The 24,500-nt window shown below is 41.6% G+C and overlaps 1 protein-coding gene across 4 annotated transcripts in view; it reads right to left on the bottom strand.

Moving 5' to 3' along the window:
* tmem117 (transmembrane protein 117) overlaps positions 1–22,099 on the bottom strand; it is a 68,819-nt gene extending 46,720 nt beyond the window's left edge. The window contains exons 1-3 of one of the 4 annotated variants that reach the window (XM_049573271.1): positions 20,555–20,815; positions 20,319–20,432; positions 19,802–20,109 (exon numbers count right to left, since the gene is read on the bottom strand). In XM_049573271.1, the coding sequence (XP_049429228.1) occupies positions 19,802–20,109; positions 20,319–20,320 (310 nt within the window). In that variant the 5' untranslated portion in view covers positions 20,321–20,432; positions 20,555–20,815. Of the gene's footprint in view, positions 1–19,801; positions 20,110–20,318; positions 20,433–20,554; positions 20,816–21,749 lie in introns of those variants that run through there. The other 3 variants (XM_049573272.1, XM_049573273.1, XM_049573274.1) reach the window with 3 other exon arrangements.
* Between the last annotated feature and the right edge of the window lie 2,401 nt (positions 22,100–24,500).

The following is a 24,500-nucleotide window of genomic DNA, read 5'->3' as shown; positions in this document are numbered from 1 at the left end:
TGGCGGTAACTGACGACAGGCGTTGGGTTGTTGCTAATTTTCCTTTTCACTTTTCTTGCCTGTGTGCCCTTATGTATGGGTCTGTATTCCTTTTAAGTTCGGAAGTTTTTACAGGTCTGTGAACGCAGTGCAGAAGGAACTCTTCGTGAGTTTATTTTTTTCCCTCAGCAGCGGTTTGTAAAGTTTTGAGTCACGGGGTGGATAATTGATCAGTCAATCCAATCAGAGCTGATCAGATCGATGGATGAGAGGAGCAGCTGCTGCAGAGGCAAACTTTTAGACCCAGAACGCAATGAACGGTTTCATTTCACTTTCACTGTGCCTGGTGTTCTGCTGCTCCATCTATCTTATCTATCTGGTCTGTTAACAATCCAATCACCAGAAAAAACATTTTTTCTGGTAGATAGACCAGAGAGATCATTCAGATCTACGCACAAGTATAATTTGTGTTCCAAATATTGTTGTTAAATGTAGTGATATGCTTAATCACATCCAAACAGGTAACAAAGCAAAAGCCTTAAAGGGCCAGTGTGTAAAATGGGTTGAAAACAGTGACATCAGTGGTCAAATTCTAGATTGCAGGGCTCACTCGCTCACCCCTCCCGTCAGGTAAATGACGGTGGCCTCGTAGGGACAAAAAGCCTTGCGCAGACAAGAGTTTTTTAGGAGTAGGTCTATCTAGCGACAAGGTGAATGTTTATTTAGAAATCTAAACCATGTTACGATATTGTAATGAATCCCTTACGAGCAGGAGACCAGAGGAGCATTCGGGAAAAAGGCCCGTTTATTTGAGCACTCCAAAAACTCCGGTACCACTCCAGGGGGTAAAAGACTCCGTCCCAAACTCTGACTCTTCTAGCGTAACAGACACACTTCATACACACATACTCGTTTACCATACCAAGTGGGGACCCCCCTCCCCTCTCTGCTCAATCTCCAGCCCGCACACTGACAGACAGCATAGCCGGTAAACAGAGCTCAGCTGTTTATTTAGCCTAGCAATATCTCCGGACTATAGTAGCTGCAATGGACGACGCGATTTTGAAGAGTTTCTTGTAGCGGACACAGACCCAGAGCCATACCTGTTTGAGTCGGAGCATACAGATGAGGAACTCCATGTGTTTGATGCTGAGCGGGCGAGAAGAGAGGCTGAATGCACAGAATGGGATTCAGTGCTACCATCGTTGGGGAGATATATCATCAGGAGGAAAAGCGCCGCAGAGAGTGCATCACAAGGAGTGAAGATGCATCTTCTTTTCCTCGCAGACGACGGTTCGGGTTCATTCTCTCCTGTTGCATGGTAAGTGTGGTCCATTCGCAAACTTTATAACTAAAAAAACTTTTCACTACTCCCTATCGCCGAACTACTAACACTCTGCTGTTTCCTCCTCCTTCTTCCTTCCTTCCACTGTCTTCGTTGGTTCATTTATCCACGCGAAACGCGTTCTCTGGCTGGCTGGATTGTCCGCTCGGTCTGCCGTACATACATGGCGGCGCAAGATGGCGACCCTTATGCTTTTATTTATATATATATATATATATATATATATAAATAAAAGCATAATTATAAGGCTACAAAAACCAAACAAATTTTATTTTATAGTGATTATATTAATGGGTAGAATATTCAGATTCAGATTGACAATAAACCATTCCAAATATTACACACTGGCCCTTTAATAAAAAGGTGCAGAAACTTAACAAATGCACCCATCTGTATGTGCAGTTTAGATCTAACTTCAGATTCCCTCTGCACCTGTATCATAAACAGGAAAGTACGGGTGAATGAATACATCATCCAGTTATTTATTTGCAGTTGTGGTGGGATGAAGTGTTATAATCCTGTCAAAACACATCGGCAAAAACACCCACCACCGCCTCCTGTTCAAATATTTTGACTCTAGTGCATGGAACTGGAAACGACATGTGGAAAATGTGATCAGAATTAACAATGAAAGAAGTCAACACCAGGCCTTGAAGAACCAAAACATGGCTCGTGTTTGGTCACACTGTAGGCAATATCCATCATTTCCATGTTGATTCTTGAACTATTGACAGTACAGTCTTTCAATCTCAATCATTGCTCTTTGTATTCAAGTCGAGGGCTGATCCACTCTAAATGAGCATGTGCTTTCATCTATTTTAGGTTGCAGTACGCAGCTCGACTGTATCCTGTTTTGATTTGAAGCATCAGAACAACACTCCTGCCCTCCTTAGGGACCCTAATGAACATTCTCCCTCAAACACAAACCCAGAGAGCCTTTGCAATAGCACTGCCTAGATCTTAGCATGTACACACTAGCACCCCCATTCATCACACATTTGCTGGGCTGCAGCATCACAGGGTGGTTTGGGAATAGCCATGACTACGGCCACTGGCGTCCCCAGAGCTGAACTCCTCTGTAACTAAAGTGTCTGGATAATAAATCAGAGCTAGGAAGCGACAACAGAACTCCCTCCGCAGGGAGACTGCACCAAGTAGAGACGAGACATAGAGAGCCGGCTACTGGGCCACTGTACCACTGTACCACTGCACCTGTTCCTGGAAGAGGCCTGTTAGATCAGTTCGTTTTGTTATTTATGGCTTGGCTCCAGACGAAAGGAGTCATACATTTCAGGTAAATAAGCAATTTCCTTTTGGCCGGTGTCCTTTGTTTGGTAGCTCTCGTCATTATTGCCTCGTGTCTTTGTCTCCCTGTTCTCTGTGTACACACCTTTGTGTTTTACCCTTTACTGCAAGCACATGGAAATGAGCTTCATGGCACAAGTGAGGCACATTAATAATGTCTTATTGACCATGACAAATTATCTGTAGGATTATAAAATGGTACATATGTTTTTAGGGTCGTATATGTCAGTGGTTTTCATTTTGTACTCATTTTTGTTGAACTACACAAGATAAGAACCAAACTGTTCTTTAACATATGCTGAGATGTTGGCCACTTGGGGGCACCACCACACTGACACAATTTAATCCTTTAAAGTTGATATGTGTTAGCGAACACGAGCCTTTTTACTCATCTGGCAAGACAAGGAGCAACAGTAACATTTATTTGGAGTCTTGTTTCTGGATATCTCATGAATTTAAGTCCAATATTCACTCTTATTTAAGCTCACTTTTGGTGTCCACCAAATCCTGGGGAAATAATGTGATTTTGTACGTGCTAAATGCTCCACTGTGCACACACGCTAGTTGTTAACTTTACCCCTTTTCCATTCAAATTAGCACTTATATGTGAGTTTTTTGAACATGAGAATACCTAACAGTTAAAAGGAGCCCCTTATGTTCTTTAACGGATGTGTCACATTCGACGTCATAAATGAACTGGAAAACAGGGTTAGTAAACAGTAAAAAGCAGCATGGAGCCAAGTGAAAATAGGCCTGTTCAAGATGACCTGCGCCTCGCCTGGAAAGTGGATGACATCACACGGAAGCAGCAGGGAGCGGAGTCAGAAGGTTTGTTCCAAATTACATACTTCGTCTCTTTACTTTTAGTGGGTACTGCAGCTGCCCTTAAAAACTATGTACTGTTGCATGCAGTATGCACACAATCGGAACATACTACAGTCTTGCTTTTATTTCTGTTACCATGGAGATAAAACAAATGCCAGAGACAGAGGTCAACATGAAGAGCTCTGCTGTTGTTACTATGCAATGTATTTAGTTTAACTTTAAAGTTATAACTGCACAGATTGTAGATTCTAACATATATTTGCGGCGGTGAAATTGCACTGTTATTACAAAATTGGAATCGGTAATAAAAGATTGGAGGAATCAAAACAAAAAAAATGGCCAAGTTTTTCCATCTGTATTGTTCATTGCTGCCTCCGCTTTCCAATGTACTGTAACCGAGCGCCCTGGGTTTGCCTAACTGAGTGCAGCTAATGAGCAATAAACGGACAGGAGTCGAGACAGCAGGTTCAGCGGCCAACGCTTCTCTCTTTATTCTGAGCAACACAGCCACACCTAACGGCGGAACCGCACCTACTACAGCCCTACGGCATCTCTGGAGGGACAATTTGTTTACAATTCAGAATTTTTTTCTTTCTTAATGCTTTGCAAAGTATCGGATTGGACTCGGTATCGGATCGGATGCAAAAAAAAAAAGTGATCAGGAAATCCCTAGTTATTTGTATAGTTATGTACATTCGACTGGTCATCGGTTGCAGCTGTCAATAAGCTGTCAAGCTGTCATCTGTTTGCGGCTCAGTCAATGTGACATATTGTCCGCTGTGCAGAGGATTGTGGGTCAGAATAGCCAGAAAAGCATGCTGGCTTGACAACTGCAAAATCTGAGCAGATGCAGTAACACATTCTGGTGTTTTTGGCATACTGCATTTGACATACTATGTACTGGGACTTACTAGTTCTTTTTCTGGCATACTATGGGTATTGGGATGCACAGAGACACTTTCCAGCAGCCTTCGGTCTGTACAGGAAGTCACAGGAAACACAACTCACATCCTGTTAGATCTGATTTATGATCTGATCAATTTATTAAAGTATTATCAGACCCATATATCAGTTTGTTTGCAGTCATCAGTTGTAATTTTGACAGAGTAGCCTATTAAAATATTTGTGTGTTCAACCTCCATTTCACAGGAATTTTTATGTAAATCAGCATCATATCTGTTTGCTCCTGCATATAAAATCAGCTGAGCAGACGTGCCCCCCTCAAACTACACGAATAAATTGAAAACAGCCACAAACAGTCAAACACAGAGGGAAGAAATACAAGACAACAGCTTTCCTTATAGATCAGTCTGATGCAGTCACGGCTTTGAGGATCCTCACACCCTACTTACCAAGTCATATAGTTGACTCAAACACCAATCAGCAGATCAGGTGACTGCAGGTGACAAATCTAACCAGGATGCACTATGCAGCAATCGGTGATGATCAATTCTGCACCAGCCTGGCTCGCCTCGAATGAGCCTAATGTTACAGTGGCAGTGCCAACTAATTTTGTGGTGACGTACCAATGCATCACCGCGTGTTGGAGCCAATCTGAGATGGAGACGATAAATAGTGTCACTATACTGCAGGGTCATTTGTCGTGGTAATGAATGCCGATTGTGTCCTATCCCATTAAACAAAAAAAGCCATATGTCAGTGGGTGTTCATGTTTTTTTGTCCAGTTTGAAAAGGGTTATAGTTTCTGCTGTTTGGGGCTGATCAGGTAGCACATGAGAGATTTTTCCCTGGAAATAGCTGCATGTTGTTGCTGGAAACAAGGCTGATAAGAGCAGTGAGACCGATCTGAAACACACACCCTAAAAAAAACAAAATTGTTACATTGTTAATATAAAAATATTGTTTAGACCAACTTATATTCTTAACTTAATTCTCACCATTCCACTTTTGGCACAAACAGCATTAGACATCAAACACAAATATAGCCTAGTAGCAGATTCGACTGTAAAGTGGATTCCCAGACAACAATAAAACCACACACTGTTCTGAAAAGCATCAAAGACATCAACATCCAAGAGATAGCAGCATCGCACAGCGGAAGACAGAAGTATAAATTCAGACTGCAGGGGCACAGCAGTGCACAGACAGACACCAGAGCAATCATACATTATTTACAGAGGACGGGGGCAGCCTCGGAGGCCAACTAATAGAGACTAGTCTGAACTGAAGGAGGAGTGTAAAACATCAAACTCTACAGGGCGCCATCGGGTTGCTGAAGGCGGGTAATTATGCAGATAACTGCAGATCAGCCGTATAGATCAGCCCAGGTCACTTTGCCATTTGTGGATTCCTTGGCGATATCACCGTGCAGATGCCAGAACAGTGTCAAAAGTATGCAGAGAAATATATGCAGCATCAAATTCACTGCAAAAACAATTAGCATATTAATCACCAAGTCGATCCACAGAAAGTTAATCTGCAGATATTGATAACTGAGTAATCATTTAAGACATTTATAAAAGATGAAAGCTAAACATTCTGTGGTTGCAGCTTATTAAATGAGAGGATTTGTGAGGATGTGATTTTTGTCTCTTAATAATGTTGTAAATTTAATAACTTTTGGATGTTAGTTAGACTAACCAACAATTTGAAGATATCACAAGGGGCTTCTGGAGACACCGTGATGGGCATTTATCATATTTTTCGGATATTTCAAAGACTAAAGAATTAATCAGATAAATTGCTAATTCAAATATTTGGCAGTTGTAACCTTTCTTCTATCAAAAACTGCAAAGTTACAGTATATTTTATAGCAAGAAATATGTGTAAGTTTTGCAGATAGACAAAAAATGATTAAAATTCATCATTAAGATTCAAATGTTTGCTTTATAACCCTCGTTATAATGTATTACTGAAGTCTGAAAAACATTTTATTGATTTAATGATGATTTATGAATCATTTGACTTATTTTTAAGCAGTAGATTAAATCTTCAAAACATTTATTAGTGATATAATGACATAAGTGAGTGCACTGGTTTTTGCTTTTGCCTCCTTTTTATAATAAGTCTTTTATTCCCTATGCCATACAGGCAATAAGCACAGACTGACTGTATCAGGGAACAGTGCTATTTTTATAAGATGTGGTCTCTTACTATTTATATACAGTACCTTATTGCTCCTACCTGCCTATCTGCACTATTGTAGCATATATATTGTTGAACTGTATGTTTTTAATGGTGTATTGTGTTATGTGTCTGTCTGTAGCTTTGAATTCTGAGAAATGAGGCAGAGGCAACTAAACTTGCTTGAGTTTCTTAAGACAGTCTCATCCATTTCACCTCTCATCCAAGAGGCTTCTGAACTGAAGAAGCTTCTTGGATGTGCAGTGGAACGTCTTTAAGAAACTAAAGCAAGTCCAGTTTTCTACGATGTTGCACTTAAGATTACCAATACCTGGCCTGGATGACTGAGAATCTTCACCAACACACTGCCATCTTCAACCCCCCATCCAAACTCCCCCTCCCACCACACAGAGACATAAAATGACCGCAAAGAGACACAAAAAGACCACAAAGACACACAAAACGACCAGACAGAGACACAAAAAGCCCACAAAGACACACAAAACGACCACAAATAGACATAAAATGACCACAGAGACACAAAAAGACCACAAAGACACACAAAACGACCACAAATAGACATAAAATGACCACAGAGACACAAAACGACCACAAATAGACATAAAACGACCAGACAGAGACACAAAAAGACCATAAAGACACACAAAACGACCACAAATAGACATAAAATGACCAGAGACACAAAAAGACCACAAAGACACACAAAATGACCACAAAGAGACATAAAATGACAACAAAGACACACAAAATGACCACACAGAGACACAAAAAGACCACAAAGACACACAAAACGACCACAAAGAGACATAAAATGACCACAGCGACATAAAATGACCACAACGAGACACAAAACGACCACACAGAGGCATAAAACGACCATACAGTCACAAAAAGACCACAGAGACACACAAAATGACCACAAATAGACATAAAATGACCAGAGACACAAAACGACCACAAATAGACATAAAACGACCAGACAGAGACACAAAAAGACCATAAAGACACACAAAACGACCACAAATAGACATAAAATGACCAGAGACACAAAAAGACCACAAAGACACACAAAATGACCACAAAGAGACATAAAATGACAACAAAGACACACAAAATGACCACACAGAGACACAAAAAGACCACAAAGACACACAAAACGACCACAAAGAGACATAAAATGACCACAGCGACATAAAATGACCACAACGAGACACAAAACGACCACACAGAGGCATAAAACGACCATACAGTCACAAAAAGACCACAGAGACACACAAAATGACCAAATAGAGACACAAAATGACCACACAGAGACAAAAAGACCACAAAGACACACAAAATCGTCACACAGAGACACAAAATCATCACACAGAGACGTAAAACGACGAGACAGAGACACAGAAAATAAACAAAGACACAAAATGACCACAAAGAGACATGAAATGACTACAAAGAGACATAAGACCACAAAGAGACATAAAATGACCACACAGAGACACAAAAAGACCACAAAGAGACATGAAATGACCACAAAGACACATTAAATGGCCACACAGACATGAAATGACCACAAAGAGACATAAAAACGACCACCAAGAGACACAAAAAAGCATACAATAAGTGATTCTTCTTCTTGATCGATTTAAGGTTTAAATGTCAGAGAGAAGCTTAAAAATGTACCCCACAGTTTACTTTGTCGAACACTCCTAACCAAGAACATATTGAGTTTGCAATCACATAAAGCAGAATAGAGAAGTTGTAACTGTTTGCCATCTTTGTTTACCAGATTACTTCAGCAATTAAACCATTACCATAATTGCTGTTGAATAATTTCCCTGATGATAAATTGAAAGACTAATTATTTCGACACTGGTATGAATAAACGCAGAGACATGAATTCACTCTCAACAGCAACACACACACGGACAATAAAATACCTAGCAGCGACGCGCACACACACAAAGTAGCAGAGAGCCCCTACCCTGCCACCCACACACACACACACACACACACTCACTCCACTCTGACCCGCAGCCACACAGTGCCGTACATAAGCCATCTCAGCCTTTGCGTGGCACAGTAATAACATATGACAGAACCCAGATGGCATCCTGCAGGCTACACTCATCAAGATCAGGGAAAGGGGACGAGAGGCACTCCAACAACAGAGCAACCAATGACATGTCTCACATTCTGTAACACACACACACACACACACACACACACATACACGTACTACCACATTACACACACAGAGGATCCGATACTGCCAACAGCTCTGTGATTAACCGAAACAGGTTTTCACATTACTGTCACCTTTTCTTGTGCTGTTCACAGTATTCTGGAGCCTGGAACGTCTCCTGTAAGCAGAGATGAGCGGTCAGCGTTTGATTGAATGTAAGTGCCGGTAATAAGATGCAAAGGAGGGTTTAATCCAGTTAGGATGCTGCTCCACATGACTCAGAATTACCCTTCAATTTACCGTTTAGAAGTCGCAGAGGCTTGGAGAGAGATAGGTGAATATATTATGCTAATACTGAGACTGAGGCAGCATGAGAAAGAAGTTAAAAGCAGTTTCACTTTTCCAGCTACGGAGATGGGCAGTGAGATAGTCATGTGCTGCGAGGGTAGGCCCCTGATACAAAGCTTCAGTGCTGCGGTGCTGCATCACTGCATAAATAAAAGCTAGTTATGTATGAGGCAATTTGCAACTTGGACAACCTGATTGATTAGCCTTTTTTTAATCAGAAGAAAACAAAGACAGAAGATACAAGCAAAGAGAAAGAGACTACTGGTGACAACCAAACAGAAATACCAGAGTAAAGTCCAAATAATGTCACCGAAATAGGACTAATAACACAAACATGTCACCTCCACAATCCAATATTCTTTTGTTATTAAAAGAACAGATTGACATTTTGGGAAAGGCACTTATTTGCTTTCTTGCCGAGAGTCAGATGAAAAGATCGATACCACGCTTTGCCAATGCACCTGCCCCTCTGAAGTTCAACATGTTACATCTTGCTTCTTGAATCTGTACAAAAACTGCGATGCACTTCCTGGATGACTTGTCTTTTTCTAGACTCTGATGTTTGTGTGGATGAAATGAACAATAAATAACATATGAAATATTGATAGCTAGCAGTGTTATCTACTTCCTTACCCCCCCAACAGAGCCAACCCAGTTGTTTCCTCATACTTCCAGTCTTTATATACTGGTATCGACCTTCTCGGCTAACTCTCGGCAAGAATGTGGTACCAGTGTATAACTGTAATAGGTTTATATTTCACCAAATCCATCTTTTGTATTTGTCCATATTCTGTTGTTGCTTTTTTAATATGTTCATGTTGGTCAATTTGATTTTTGTTCTGTGACCTCAGGCATTTTGGTGGCCTCATTTCCTGTAGATTCGCACTATCCTCCTCACTCGTTTTCCAGACCCTGCGAGGAGAGGTGTGTTTGTGGAAAGCTGATCATTAGAAGTTCCTGTACTGACTTTAATGTGTTGCACAGAGAATATATCCCCCTGGTTAGCGAGGCAGACATTGTCCTAGTCTCCTTTCTCATCATCCACAAACACAATGCAGAACTTGTAGCGAACTGAAGTGTCAGGCCAGACTGGTTACAAATGCACTAAGTATATTTGCCATAATGTCAAATTATTCCTTTATCTTTGTAGGTTGGATAGCGGTTTGAATGTCTTGGCTGACTACATCTGCGTGCACCCTGACATTCCACTATTAGGGCTGTTTCATAGTCGACGCATGGAACGTGAGCAAGCAACGCAAGCAACGCACTTCCTCTCATAGTCAACACATTGAATGCAAGCAACGCGGGCGACACTTGAAATGCAATACATGGCTTGCACAATAGGGGGTAGCAGAGTCACTGGTACATTCTGGCTAGCTAGTACTGCTGTAGCTAGCTAGTACCGCTATTTTATTAGAGTGCAGGGAACTAGAACTGTCATATAAATGGGGATGTGCCCGTACTAGTTTGCAAAGTTTTTCCTCCTCGCCCGCCATATTTCATACCTGCTTCTTCTGTGAATAACAAAAAGTGGTTAATTTCAAGTATGTTGTTTGCATTATCACCCCCGCTGGCAACGCATGGTATTACACGCGCCGTGTATCACAAAAATGGACAACACATTTTGAGACGCAAGCACACATCATGGCGGCAAATGCGTCTGAATGAAACGGCCCTTAGTCTGAATCAGGGGCGTCGTTTCAGCAAAAGTTAAGGTATGTCAATATGACATGACGTCACGGAGCTACTGATGATGGAGTTTCAAAAATATGAACTTGTATAAAACTTCACTTTGGTCTTTGACCTGTCAGAAGTACATACTATGCTATTGAAAACTGTTTCAAAGGACATGAAGCTGTTTCTCACATTCATAATACCTCATGTCTGCATGTAATGCATGACTTGGTGAGAGCAGTGCAAACATCAGACCTATTTCAGCGCATATTTCAGCGCCACGGTCAGCGAGCGGACGTTTAATTATCATTAGTCATGTGTTTAACTTCACAGAAAATAAAAGAAAATAAATTAAATACAAGCTCATTTCTAGAAGATAACCAAGGGGTCCGGTGTATGAAACACAGTAAAACAAAGGCCAATTTGGTACAATACTGTATAGGTGAATTTATTGGAGTGTCTCCAGAGACTGAAAATACAAGCTTAACATGCCGACATGAAGAAAAAAACCCCCACATACAATCAGACAGGCTTCAAGACATCATTTAGACAGGCTGTCTACAGCAGCAGAGCAAAATGCTTTTACAACACACAGATAACTCACATAACTCATAACTCGCGGAGGAGCGAAGTGGCGAACAATTTGATTCAATAACACTCGGTATTCACTAACGCTCATATTCACTGATGAGCATATTATTGACCTATTTACAATGAAAACAACCAGCCAGTGCGCCTCGGACTATCTAACATATCACATCTGATCACTTGCAACAAATATGAAGGACACTCACAAGTAAGATGACTACAGAACCTCTCTCTCTTTTTTTTTTCTCCCGATTCCAAGGTATGGCAGCTGCCACACCTCGCCATACCTAAATGACGCCTATGGTCTGAATATGAAAATATTCTGAATTTCATACTGGTCGTGTAAACAGCAAACTCTATTTAGATATTCTGAATTAATGTAAAACTTCAATTAAAAGCCTAGTCCCAATTAAACACCCAGCCCCTTTTACAAGCCTGGTGTAGCTACACATTTTGTCAAATAAACGCCTGTCTCAATCAAACTCCTGGTCTGTTTGTCAAGCAAGTAATAAAGTTAGCTGTTAAGTTCTTGCATACAAATATAAATGTTTCAACTTTTGCCAGTGTGGAGATGCTATATACTGTGAGCTCGGTTAGATTCTCTATGATTCAATTGTTCAGCTCATTTTACTCAAACCATGAGCACCAAAGACTAATGCACTCAGAAATACAGGCACGGTAAACAGGAGACACGACAAAAAAAGGCGGTGACTCACTTCTTCTGATGCAGTCATAAAGTCAAATTATGTGTGTCTGTTATTCATATTCCTTTAGTCCGTGAGGGTGCTGACATCAAAAGAATCTCCAGCTGTTTCACTTTTCCATATTTTGCGGTGATAAACGACATCTGAAGACACTATACTTAGAGAATGCACAGCTGAATGTAAACATGAATATTACGGGAATAATCATTTTTATTAGCCACATAAACAGCTTAGTAGGAATTGGAATAGGATTGTTTTTATTGGAATAAGGGAAAAAACTGGAATATTTTGTGCCTATAAACACTGTCAGTGGATTTCATACCGTCCATCTTCACATCATTTTGACCTGTAGCGCTCTTATTTTGTTGTTCTCATGGATGTTGTCAGTTAAGGTTTAAGCATCCTTCGCTGTCACTTCCCCTCGTCTATGGAACAGACTGACATCTGCCAACTTGTATCAATAACTTTTTCTAAATCTGTCTCAAAAATCCATCCTATATTTCAGTCTTTGAGCGATGAGTGATCTTTATATGTTTGCATGTGAGTGTGTGAGAGTGCTTGTGTTTTTACTAGTCAATTATTGACTTGTCTTACGGCCTCACTTTTAGACTTGGTCAAATGAACCCTAAGTGTACTGCACTGCACATCCACTTAAAGCGACATTTTCTTAGTTATCCACTGTAAGAGGAAAAAAAAATTGCAACCTACAGTAAAGTCTTTGACCGTGAGCCCAAAGGACCCGGTTTTCAAATTTAAAAAGGTGTCTTAATCTAACTCATGGCTGAATGCAAACACACCACACTCAAATGGAAATAGACATCTTACAGACCCTGTGACCAAAGATTTTAATATAAATGCATAATGACAGCAAGTCTCCCTCTGAATGACCAGAGGTCATTGGCTACCGCCCACTCCATTAGAGAGCACACATAGCCTTGAGAGGCCGAATGGAACAGCATAGGTTGTTGCTTGAACCTCAAATGCAGTCTTAAATCACATAATCTGTCACAAGCTATTCATCACCAGGAGTTTATTCTGTTTTTCACCAGCAGAGAACAATACTGTGCACCTCTGCCTCCTTTGAATAGCAACATGACTGAAATACCGAATGTAAGGATTGCAAAGCAACGGTTATGCGACAACTGGATTAACATTTGTGTGGGTTTCTGAGGGGGTAAATCATATATTGTGCCAAACACGGGGGAAAACACTAAATCGCTAGCAGGAGGAGGTGGTGTAATTGACTGCAAAATCTTTTCTAGGCCATTATAAATGATAAATGATCCAGGCAATGCGTCAGCTTTCAAAAACAATGTCTGTTTCCAGAGTTGGTACAAATTAATTTGAAGTTAAGCATAGCTGCAAACAGAATGAGCGTGAAAATGACTCCGGTTATGAGAGGTATTATATTTGTAAAACGGCACCAGAAAAACACAGTCGCAGATTCTGATTCCAGAGTGCCTTTTCCAGGTACTCAACCCTTTGTATGGGCTGTGTTTTCTACCAGAAGTGTTCCCACTGCCTGCCTACAGAAGAGATCTGCAGGGCTTTAGTGGAGACATCATGATGTGCAGTAGGTGGGTCATGTGGGCCCCTGTGACAGATCTATAATAGATGATAGATTTTACAGTGGGCCTGGTGCTAAAGCACAGCTCTCCTGCCTTACCTGTGATTACATAACTGAAATGTTGTGCAGGACACATCTCGCCTCTCCAACTCTCAACAATCTCTTTCCCTCTCTGCCACAAATTCACTTCATCTGTCCTCAGTACACGTATACACACACACACGCACACACACACACACACAGACCTGTTCACTCACACATATACCATCACACGTTCACACACGCACACACAAAACATCACCACTCTCTCGCACTTACAAACACACACACCCACACGCAGAAACACAAACCATCTGTTGGGAGGCTTGTTGAGGCACATTAGCTGTACCTGGCTGCAGGATGAGCTGCACTACACTGTCCTCTACACCCTCCAGCCAATGCGAGTGTGTCCTGATCCACATACACTGGGCCTCAGTGTAAAATCTCACACAGAGATGCAACTGAAGTTCATGTGTTGAAGCACCTACTTAACTATTGTGAGTCATGCAAATCAGAAAATGCTGATGAAGTAATACATCGTGGCTCTTCAGCTTGCACGGTATTGACTGGAAAAAAGTGCTCTGTTTGTGCTGAGTGTGACATTTAAATGATGCACACAAATTTAAGCTCTCGCCAAGCTCCACTAGTCCCTCACGCTAGTTGTTGTGGTTTTATTTTATCAAGTTACTGGTCGTCTAAACAATAATTTCTCTTTCCAGAGATAGTGTGCGAGTTACTTTGGATAATCTACAGACTACACTAAGAAAGTTCCCATCTGAACTACACTGAACAAAAATATAAATGCAGCACTTCTGTTTTTGCTCCCATTTTTTGATGAGAATAAATAAAAGATGTAACACTTTTTCTGTGCACAGTGCACACAAAGGCTCACTCTACTTTTGCTCACAAATTTGTTTAAATCTGTGTTAGTGAGCATTTTGCCATCTAATTCCATGATCCATCCACCTGACAGGTGTGGCATATCAAGATGCTGATTAAACAGTGTGCTCATTAGTCAGGTGTGCCTCAAGCTGGTTATAACAAAAGGCTACTCTAAAATATGCTGATTTATGACACAACAAAATGCCACTAGGGATGCACAAGATTGGATTTTTTGCCAATATGCTGATATGTCACAACTCATTTGACCAATAACCGATACAGATAGATATATCTACTTTTTTCCCCTCCTAATTTTCTTGATCAAATCTCTTCTGTAGTGGAATTAATATCACATTATGCATGCAGACTCTTATCATAATGGCCCACCAGCAGAAGGAGACATGAAATACAATGCTTTTTAATGTAAGGTAAATTCATTCATTGTGCAAATTAAGAAAAAGCATGTTGGCCAATTCCGATATTTCATTTTAAGGGAAATATCGGCCGATATCTGATGACGTGCTGATATTATTGTGCGTACCTAAAAGCCACAGATGTTGTAAGTTGTGAAGGAATGTGTCATTGGCATGCTGACTGCAGGAATGTCCACCAGAGCTGTTGCACTTGAACTCAACCTTCATTTCACTAACATAAGATGTCTCCACTGTCATTGATGTGGCTTTTGGCAGTACATCCAACTGTCTTCACAACCACACATCATGTGTAACCACAGCAGCTCAGGACCCCAGCTTCTTCTTCTGCAAGATGGGCTGAATCCAGCCACCCAAACAGCTGACGCAACAGTTGGTTTGCAGACAAAATAATTTCTTTTCTTTTTTTTCTTTTAAAGATTATTTCCTGCGCGTTTTTTTTGGTTTCATCAGATAGAGCAGCTGATGATAGACAGGAAATGGGGGAGAAATAAAGAAGGGAAAACATGAGTCAAACACCGGCCCCTGCTAAGAGCTCAGCCTACATGGACTGCCAGAAACCGTCCCATGGACACTCATCTCAGTGGCTAGTCTCAGACAATCTTGCAGGTGAAGAGGCCGGACGTAGAGGTCATTAGACCAGTTGGATGTACTGCCAAATTCTTGGAAATGACTTTGGAGACAGCTTACGCTAGTGAAATGAACATCAGTTTATGGGCAACAGCTCTGGTGGACAGTCCTGCAGCCAGCATGCCAATAGCACACTCCCCCAAAACTGGGAGTGGTATCGATCTCATCGAATGCTCACCAAGACCCACATTTCCCAACATGCCAAACCAAACCAAAACTATCTCCACGGAGAAATAACACTATTACCTGGGTATTTGTTGGCACCATAGATGAGAGTTTTTCAACCATATTTGACTGGTGACACCATTTTAGGACACCAAATTTACATGGTTCTACCAATTTAAGTTGTTGACTTGTGAATTTCAATACCACATTCTTTTGCATGGGCCAACTTCAAATGCTGTATCTAAAAACATTGACATATTGCATTTCAGATCTGTTTCTATTAGGCCTGTATCAAATTAACCTCTCTATCTTAGTCATAAGAATTTACGAGGACCCACAGCATTAAGTTCCGACCCAAAGGAAGAGAAAGCTCCTAAGTAAGGAAACACTACATTCAATGAAACGATTGCAACTTGAGAAGACAGAACAGCTGGTATTATCAGATCTACTATCTGTCCATCGTGTACAGGAAAACCACAGTCCTCAAAGCCATTTTCCATTTCCCCTCTTAGTGAGGATTCTGTATTTGCAGAAAGTATCATGTCATCATGCACTCCTGGCTTTCTATTTATGCTCAGAGAAGATGATCACTCAGAGTACTACCCCTCTGCCCTCTCTCTCTTTCTCTCTCTCTCTCTCTGTGCCCTCTAATTATACTCATTAATGGTTCATCCCAAGAAGATAAGCCAGGGTGGCCAATAATATCCGGGCCTAAGTGAGTTGTGAAGTGACTGGGAAATGAAACGTGTGAGCTGAATAGGAAGCACTGAGAACTGCTGCACAGTTTAAACAAATGCCGGGTTGATGAGATTGGAGTCATAGCCTTATGAGAGGGGAGTGAAATGGAAGGAGTCAAGCTGTCAAGAGAGTGAGAAGAGAGAAAAGGTTGAGGTGACAAAGATGACAAGAGGGTGAAAAAGAGGAGGAAATGCATCAAGGAGGTGTGAGAGGTGGAGGAAGTGAGCAACAGGACTGACTTAAAAATGTGTAGCGTGTGGAAGTAATGGATGTTTTTTTTGCAGAGACTCTCAAAACCTGTCATAACATGTCTTACCAAGAAAAGTAATTAAAAACATTAATTACAGATGGCTGCATTCCATTTAGTTGTATCAGAGGCCTGCTAGAAAGCATGCTTTCTCATTGACATGGCTTCCTGGGACACTTAAATGGAACAAAGCCATCCTACTAGACTACTGACACTGCAGACATTTTGACATGTCATAAAAGGAAAAGCACAGGTGGAGTTAATAACATTAATGATGGTGCTGCTCCATCTAAGTGTCCCTGGAAGTGAGCCCAATGAGCAAGCATGCATAGTACCGGGACCCTGTGACTGACACACCTAAATGAAATGAAGCCATTATGAAAGGGGAACTCCATCTATTACACATCAGAGTCTTGATATCAAGTCACTTAAGTCAACATCTGCTGGGGCTGAAGACAACAAGTTCGAAAATAATACATTTATGGGGATGTGGAAATAAAAAGAAGTGAGCTCACTAGACCTCTTTAGCTTGTTCCTCTGTCTGAGGCTAGGAGCTACAGGCTATATTAGCCACTACTAGCATGAAGCTGAAAACACACCAGCGAGGCTCGTCATGTGACACGCATCAAGTGCCACCCCAGCACACACCGGACGCATCATGCTGCAGCCCCAGCTTAAAATCATGTGTGAATGAACAGCCCCTAATTAAACCTGACTTCTCACCTGAAGAGCCAAGGCAATATCTTGTTGGCCATTGTCTTTATAATGACGGGACCATGGGTCGCTTAGCTCGGGATATTTCTCAACCTCAATGACAAGTCTCTCTTCTTCCATTCTTCGTGACACACGAGACACAGCAACAGCTATAGAGTTCTGAGTAGAGGAGTCAAGCTGCCAAGGAAGTAGAGAAAAGGAGCTGCTACGGGAGCTGGTATGTATAAGCAGAGAGTGAGTGGGGGGAAAATGCATTTAATAGGACAGTGGCGTGAAGTGCTGTGGGACTGCGCGTCTAGCCCCCGCCGGTGTGGGGTTGTACATTGAAAATGGGTTTTGGCCTTAACACCTGAATCTCTGACCAAATTGATAGTGGTCGAGTTGCATTGTGGGTCATGTAGGCCCCAGGTTTTGACAGGGAAGACGAATGTGTGGAACAAAAATATATATATATATATATATTTCTGGTTCTGCTGCATTGTATTTGATCCCTTTTTTCATCTTTCCATCCTGAGCAATGCTACAAGGGTGTAGTTCTCTTTTAATGTTACTATTACCTCCGCTGAGGAAGTCACGGATTCAGCTCTGCTTGAGCGTCTGTCAGTTTGTCAGCAGGAATTAGTGAAAACCACTGGCCCGATTTTCATGAAACTTGGTGGCAGGGTGTGGTGGGCCATGGGCCCAGGAAGAACCCCTTACATTTTGGAGCGGATCCAAATTCAAAATGGCATTCATAGACTGGGCTAGCACTGCATATGGCTCTAAGTTTGGACGTTACAGGCCAACATGGAGGGGGCTGAGGAGAAATGGTGGCAGCTAGCAGTGCAGTGCTAACAACAGCAACAGTGCCGACAGAGTTAGTGGTGTAGTGGCAGATGATGAAGAGGGTGTACAACTAAGTAGATGTGTGTATGCTCTCCTGTAATTTCCAATGGCTTTGTGGCTTATAGGTTTATATACCCTCCAGACAGTACACCACTGGACATTGCGCTTCCGCCACAAGGCTGTCCCACCACTGTCAGTCGTGATGGTGTTATCAGTGGTGCTAAATGCCTAAATGTGCCACCAACAGCAACAGCACTGACAGAGCTAACAGTGTGATCATACAGCGGTGCTCATACCATCCCACATGAGCACTGCCACATGAGCATGGCTCTCCCGTGCACGTCCAGCCTGGTTAGTGCAGTGCAGAGTGGCGGCGATTAGCTAGCCAGAGGGGACATGAATAATAGTAGTCTGAATGTTGTATATTGCACCTTCAACACTGCGAGACAGGGTATTTGGCCTTTGCTGAAGTCTGTGCTCCCTGAGTGCCCTTCTACTTTTTCCTGTTGTGACATGCTGACCACAAAAGAGATCTGTCGGATGGCTGAGTCCCTCTGTGGCATATCAAATACAATATATATCATACGCTCTCTCTCTTCTTTTATGTAAGACTAAAATGGCTTCTCGTGTCTAAGCCTCCTCTCTTGAATAAACACAACAGACTGTAAAAAAAGTTTTTGCTTCTGTCTTTGTTTTTGTTGCTCACTCTGCACACACAGCCCACAAGGGGAGAGTGGGTGTGAGTAGGTCGTGCATCTTGATAATTGGTTACAAGCCAAAAAAAAAAGGTAGAAAGCCACTGATCCGATACAAGCACAAAGAATAGGCCATATACTATGCACCAAGATGTTTCAAACCTTACAAGCATAATGCATTGATATGTATAATACATTTAGCGGCGACAGATTGTATTGACTTTGTAACATTATCCTATAATTGTTTATACCTTGTAGTACTCTCACAGATCTACTCGAAACTAGAGCTGAAATGATTAGTTGATTAATCAGTTAAGGTTATTTTAAAACATTTTTGAGTAATTTCCTCATTTCTGCTAGAGTTTTGGCGTGTTGACCCAACCAAAAAAAGCAATTAGATGACATCGCATTGAGCTTTAAAGGAAACTTGTGATGGGAATTTTCTGATATTCTGAATTATCAGAAGAGTAATGCACAATGAAAGTAATTGTTCTTTTGAACCAGAGTTTAAGAAGAACAGAGGAGATTTGCAAATCCTGTTTGACCCAGATCTGATGGTAAGTGAGAAGAAAGACAGAAAATAGTTTAACAAGAAAAGGATGGGTGCAGGAGCGTTGCTACAAAGATGAGAGCTGATTAAAGACAAGAGCAGTGCCTTTAATTACGTTACTATTTGCAATAAAGTGGGGTATGAGCGTTAGGTGCTTTTCACTGGGTAACAGCCACAACAAAAACAACTCAGAAGGAAGGTTCCCTCCCTGAGCAGAGCCATTACTCTGCACATTCCCCTGAATTGCTGTGCGCATGACTTACCAAAGAGCTGGCGGTGGAATATAAACTTCCCGGCTACCAGGCCAGTGATAATGGCCAGTATCCAGCAGATTACTTTCAGGATGTTCCATCCGAGGCCCGGGTACTTGTTGAACAGGAAGGAGAAACAGTTGCCCACCACGATCATGTGCGCCTCCGTCTGACTGTGAGAGACGGGGTCCTCGGCGAAGATGAGGAAGTTGAAGAAGGTGACGAGGTAGGCCACGATGAGACGCGACCACGGGTGCTGGAAATAGTAGCGAAAACGGGCATCTATTTCCATCCTGCTGAGCCCCCCAGCCACTCTACACCTGGGAGTCAGAGAGACACAGACAGACAAACAGAGAGACAGAAAGTGCTTCTTTCAGTCAGATTACATTACACTCAAATCAGCAGGGGCAGATTAGAGTGAAAACATCCCTCAAACTGAGATTAGTGGTAGGACTATAACTGAGGTTTGGGATTATGCTAAATTCAGACAACTCCGAGAGTTCAGCACCGGTGCCAGCAGTGCACCTACATGGAGATTTCTTAGCAGCTCTCCCATGTACAACAAGATTATCCCACAAACATGTCAGGGAGGTCTTGATCCGTCTACGCCAAAGAATCAGCAGCACGAAAACAGGTTAAACTGCTAAAAAAAAAAAAAAAAGTTATTTAACAGTTCAACAAAAAGCTGAAAACAAGACATTTAAGCTCTAAAGACTAAATTCTTCATCAGGCAGTAAAACAGATTGAGGTGTTGAGGTGTCATACCTGGATAAGGCAGAATCTTGAAGCGCTTAGCTGCAAAGCGCCGGCTTTTAACCGGCTTATCCTCTCAGCCCTGCCTGCTCTGTGCTCCCATCAAAAAACTGTGGCAGCATTACGTCGATGCTGTGCTCGGGAACACCTGCCAAGCAGCGGCGGCACTTGAGTAACTTCCCGACAGTCCACCCCTCTGTGTTTTTAGAGCCAGCCAGCTACATTCATTCACCCATGAACTTCACTCTGAACTTCCTCTGCTTGTAGCCCCACTGTGACTTCGCTGGACTGAACTTTCCCAAACCAGTTCCCTGCTTTGACACTGTTTCCTAAAATACCCCACAGTGGGAATATGGAGTGATGTAACAGCCTCACAAATAGAGCTGCCAAAGTGAGAGACCCATGTGGCTATTAAATTTCACTGGCATCATGTTTGTCTTGTCATTAGGTGCCACCTCGGGTGACACATGATGATAGAGGTGGGATCACTTAATGAGCCTGGTGAAATGTGTTTCCTGGCTTTCTCCCATTCTGACCATTAAGAGGAGTGGCTGTGACAGGAAGGTCCCTTGACTCCCAGTGCCTTCTGGCAGGGGAGTCCCTAACATGCATGGAGAGACACTCAGCACCCAAAGGACAGCCATGAAAACAGGAAAACATGCAAACACTACACAGAAAGGACTCATCATCCTGGGATACTCAGTGTGGCATAGGGCAGTGAGATAATGATGGAAATGCATTTGCAAGATCTGTGATATCACACTTATCATCAGCTTCAGCATCCTTGTCATCCTGCTCATGGTGCATCCTCTAAACTCCCCGGCTTCCCTCTAACACGTAAAAAATGCACCAGGGCTGCCAGTATAAACAGTCTAAGTGCAACAAGAAATGGCCCCATTATTCGTGCCAGGTCTGGCAATTCCTGAATGGACTGCCGTGTTAAGAGCATAAGTCTGTGACCACACACATCCCCTCTAATGTCACAACAGCTATGACGCCAAATGTCCCATCGCCGACCCCACGTATCTCGGAGATAACACAAGCTTGACTGGAATTATCTGATTACACAACTTTAATGTCGATGCACCCAGCGACATCTGGGACGGCCGAAATTCGCGCGAGCCCTAACGTTACCTGCCTGCCTGCACATCGGTATTTTTTTTTATACCCCATGTACATGTGCGGTAAATCCCCTCCATGAACGCACCTGCTCCACGCCGTTTTGCTCTCAGTCGACAGCCAGGACGAGCAGCCCCGGTCCCGCACGGCTCTCCTGCCACATCAAGCCGACAGCGGCGCTCTAATCATCCCAAACACGAGATGATGCGGGAGGGTTGTGGAGGGGATTATCCATGCGACCTGTTGTTGGTACACAACAGAGGCACCCCCAAATCCTCTGCCATTGTGCTGGAGCGTCCATGCGCCGGGCGGGCTAGCTCAGCCGGGCGGTGCTTCGTCAGCGGGTTCCCGCCGGACGGTGCAGTTCCTGGGCTGTTAGCGGGACGCTGATGCTGTAGAGTGGATGGAGATAGCTGGGTCCACACAGCACGCATAGCATCTGTGCAACGCAATGAAGCCAACACATTGATTCACCAGCGTCAAGCCCAAACCAGTATAAACACACAACATCCGGTAACCTATTTCAAAATAAAAGCGTAGTGACTAAGGACATGCATATAAAAAATAGAAATAGATGCTGACTGTGTTAATATTCTGTTAAAACACGTCCCGTTAATACGTTAATACAGCTCGCTGACCTATGATAATAATAATATAATACATTATTATTATCATTATTATTTTAATAATTTATTTTTTATAATAATAATAATAATAATAATAATAATAATACCCAACGCATAAATACACCTTAAATATTTTATTGCAATTATTTCATGTATTTATATATATATATATATATATTCGCCTCCTGTGATACTGCTGTTTTGATTATTTCCGGTATGATATTTGTAATAGGTGCAATGTCTTTATGTTGTTAAAATGTAAAAATTCCATTACTAAATTACTGATCCGCAAACCTTAAGTATTTGTTTATTTGTTGTTTTGTACTGTCATCTTCTAAAATTGACATAAGGACATTTAAAGATGACTTATTTTTCCAATAAAGTTATTACTTTACATATTTAAATACATATATACATACAGTATTTAATAGATTTTAGCCATTGCAACGTTCTTCTTTCTTAAAGTAGCTATTGTTTTTTAAATACTTCAAATAAAATATCAATTTTCCATGAGAAGTAATATAACATCTGTCTGACAAGACTCGATCAAAACGCATAATATCGGCTAAATGTAGGTTTTTCAACGTATAATTATTACATTAAAAGGTCGTTTGAACGTTAAATGCCAGTTTAAGCTGTAGCACTGAGCTTATACTTGTTTTTTTTTTTGTTAGTGACTCGATACGTGCTCTTATTTTGAAGACGGGTTCACATTGTTCCGGTGTGTCTGTGTCTGCGTCTGCCGTGACACAGAGCTGAGATTCCCTCTGGTGACAGGATGATTTTGCTGCTGTAAAAATCTATTCATTCATTTATTTATTTATTTAAAGGAGGAGTAGGAGGGGCAGAGAGCAGAGACAGGAAGCCCGGTGGCTTCCAGATGTTTCAGGATTTCACGCCAAATAAGATCTGCTGCCACGAGAGGCGGAAATCTCCCGTTATTACAGATCAGAGACCTAAATCAACGCGGAAAAATGAAAATCACTGACTTGCTTTAATCGTGGTCCAACCGGAAACCTGTGGTTGAATTTATAAAAAAAACAATGTAATAATTTTAGTACACCATTGTGGGCTATAGTGTGGAAATACCAGTGACATCCTAGAAATAATGTGTTTTAATAGCCTAAATGACATTAAAAACAGATTGCCTTTTGTTTATAGAGAGTTTCAAAAACAAATAAATAAAATTAAAACCCACAAATGTTCACAATAGTATTTCATTAGGCTATTGTAACCTAATCATAAATGTCCCATCATTAAAGAAAAACTGCCTTTACTGCTGACCTCATTTTCTGAGCATCTCTGCAGCACATATTATCATAGCTAGTAGCAGTGGGTCCCTAGCAAAAAAGTTTGTGGGGCCCTATTTATTCCCCCTGTCACCTTACACAGTTAAGTTTCCATCAGGCAAAGGCTACAGTTCTCTGCAGCCTTTGCCTGATGGAAACTTAACTGTGACAGGAAACAAACCACCACTCCTATGATGGATCAGGCTGCTGCTGCAGAGCCTGGCCTTTTCTGTCTGTCAGTTAGTTTGAGATTATTTGATTTAACACAGCTTTTTGATTAATTTGCCCCATGTGAGCACAAGCTAAAATAAAGTATTAAAAAAGTTTTTGATCCAGGCCCCTTTTAAAAGACAGGGCCACAAGATTAGGTAATACAGCACAACCCACCCTACAATTGTTACTTAAGTAAAGCAAACTAGTGTACAAATTCATAAACTAATTTTACCTTGATTCAAATATGTACAACCAGTTGAAACACAGTGAAACAGGGGCTGATGGTGTTCCTGGCTTCTGGGCTGCAGGGCGCTTTCCTGCTTTGCCTATTTGTTGGTGCAGCATGGGTAGTAGTAGTTGTAGTATGTTGTAGTAAATTTCAGTGGTGGAATGTAAATATATTTACTGGAGTGTTGTTTTTCAGTAACCTACAATGCTGAGGTACATAAACTTGAGTATTTCTATTCCACTCCACTCCACTTCATTTCAAAAGCAAATATAAAACTTACTTTGCAGATTCTGATTTTATATAGAAAACAGGCAATGAGCTCATAAAATATGATGCATTCATGCACCAAAAAGTGTATGAATTATTTATAATTGGCCCCTCCTTTACAAGGGGCTGCAGTATTATAATGCTGTTTGCAAGTTTGCACAGGAAAACCAGTAAATAATACATCATAACAACAACCCTTACACAGGCAATGCTGC

The sequence above is a fragment of the Epinephelus fuscoguttatus genome, linkage group LG4 (assembly GCF_011397635.1).
Source record: "Epinephelus fuscoguttatus linkage group LG4, E.fuscoguttatus.final_Chr_v1".
NCBI lineage: Eukaryota > Metazoa > Chordata > Actinopteri > Perciformes > Serranidae > Epinephelus > Epinephelus fuscoguttatus.
Note: the sequence above shows the minus strand (reverse complement) of the source record. Positions and strands in the feature narration are given on the sequence as shown.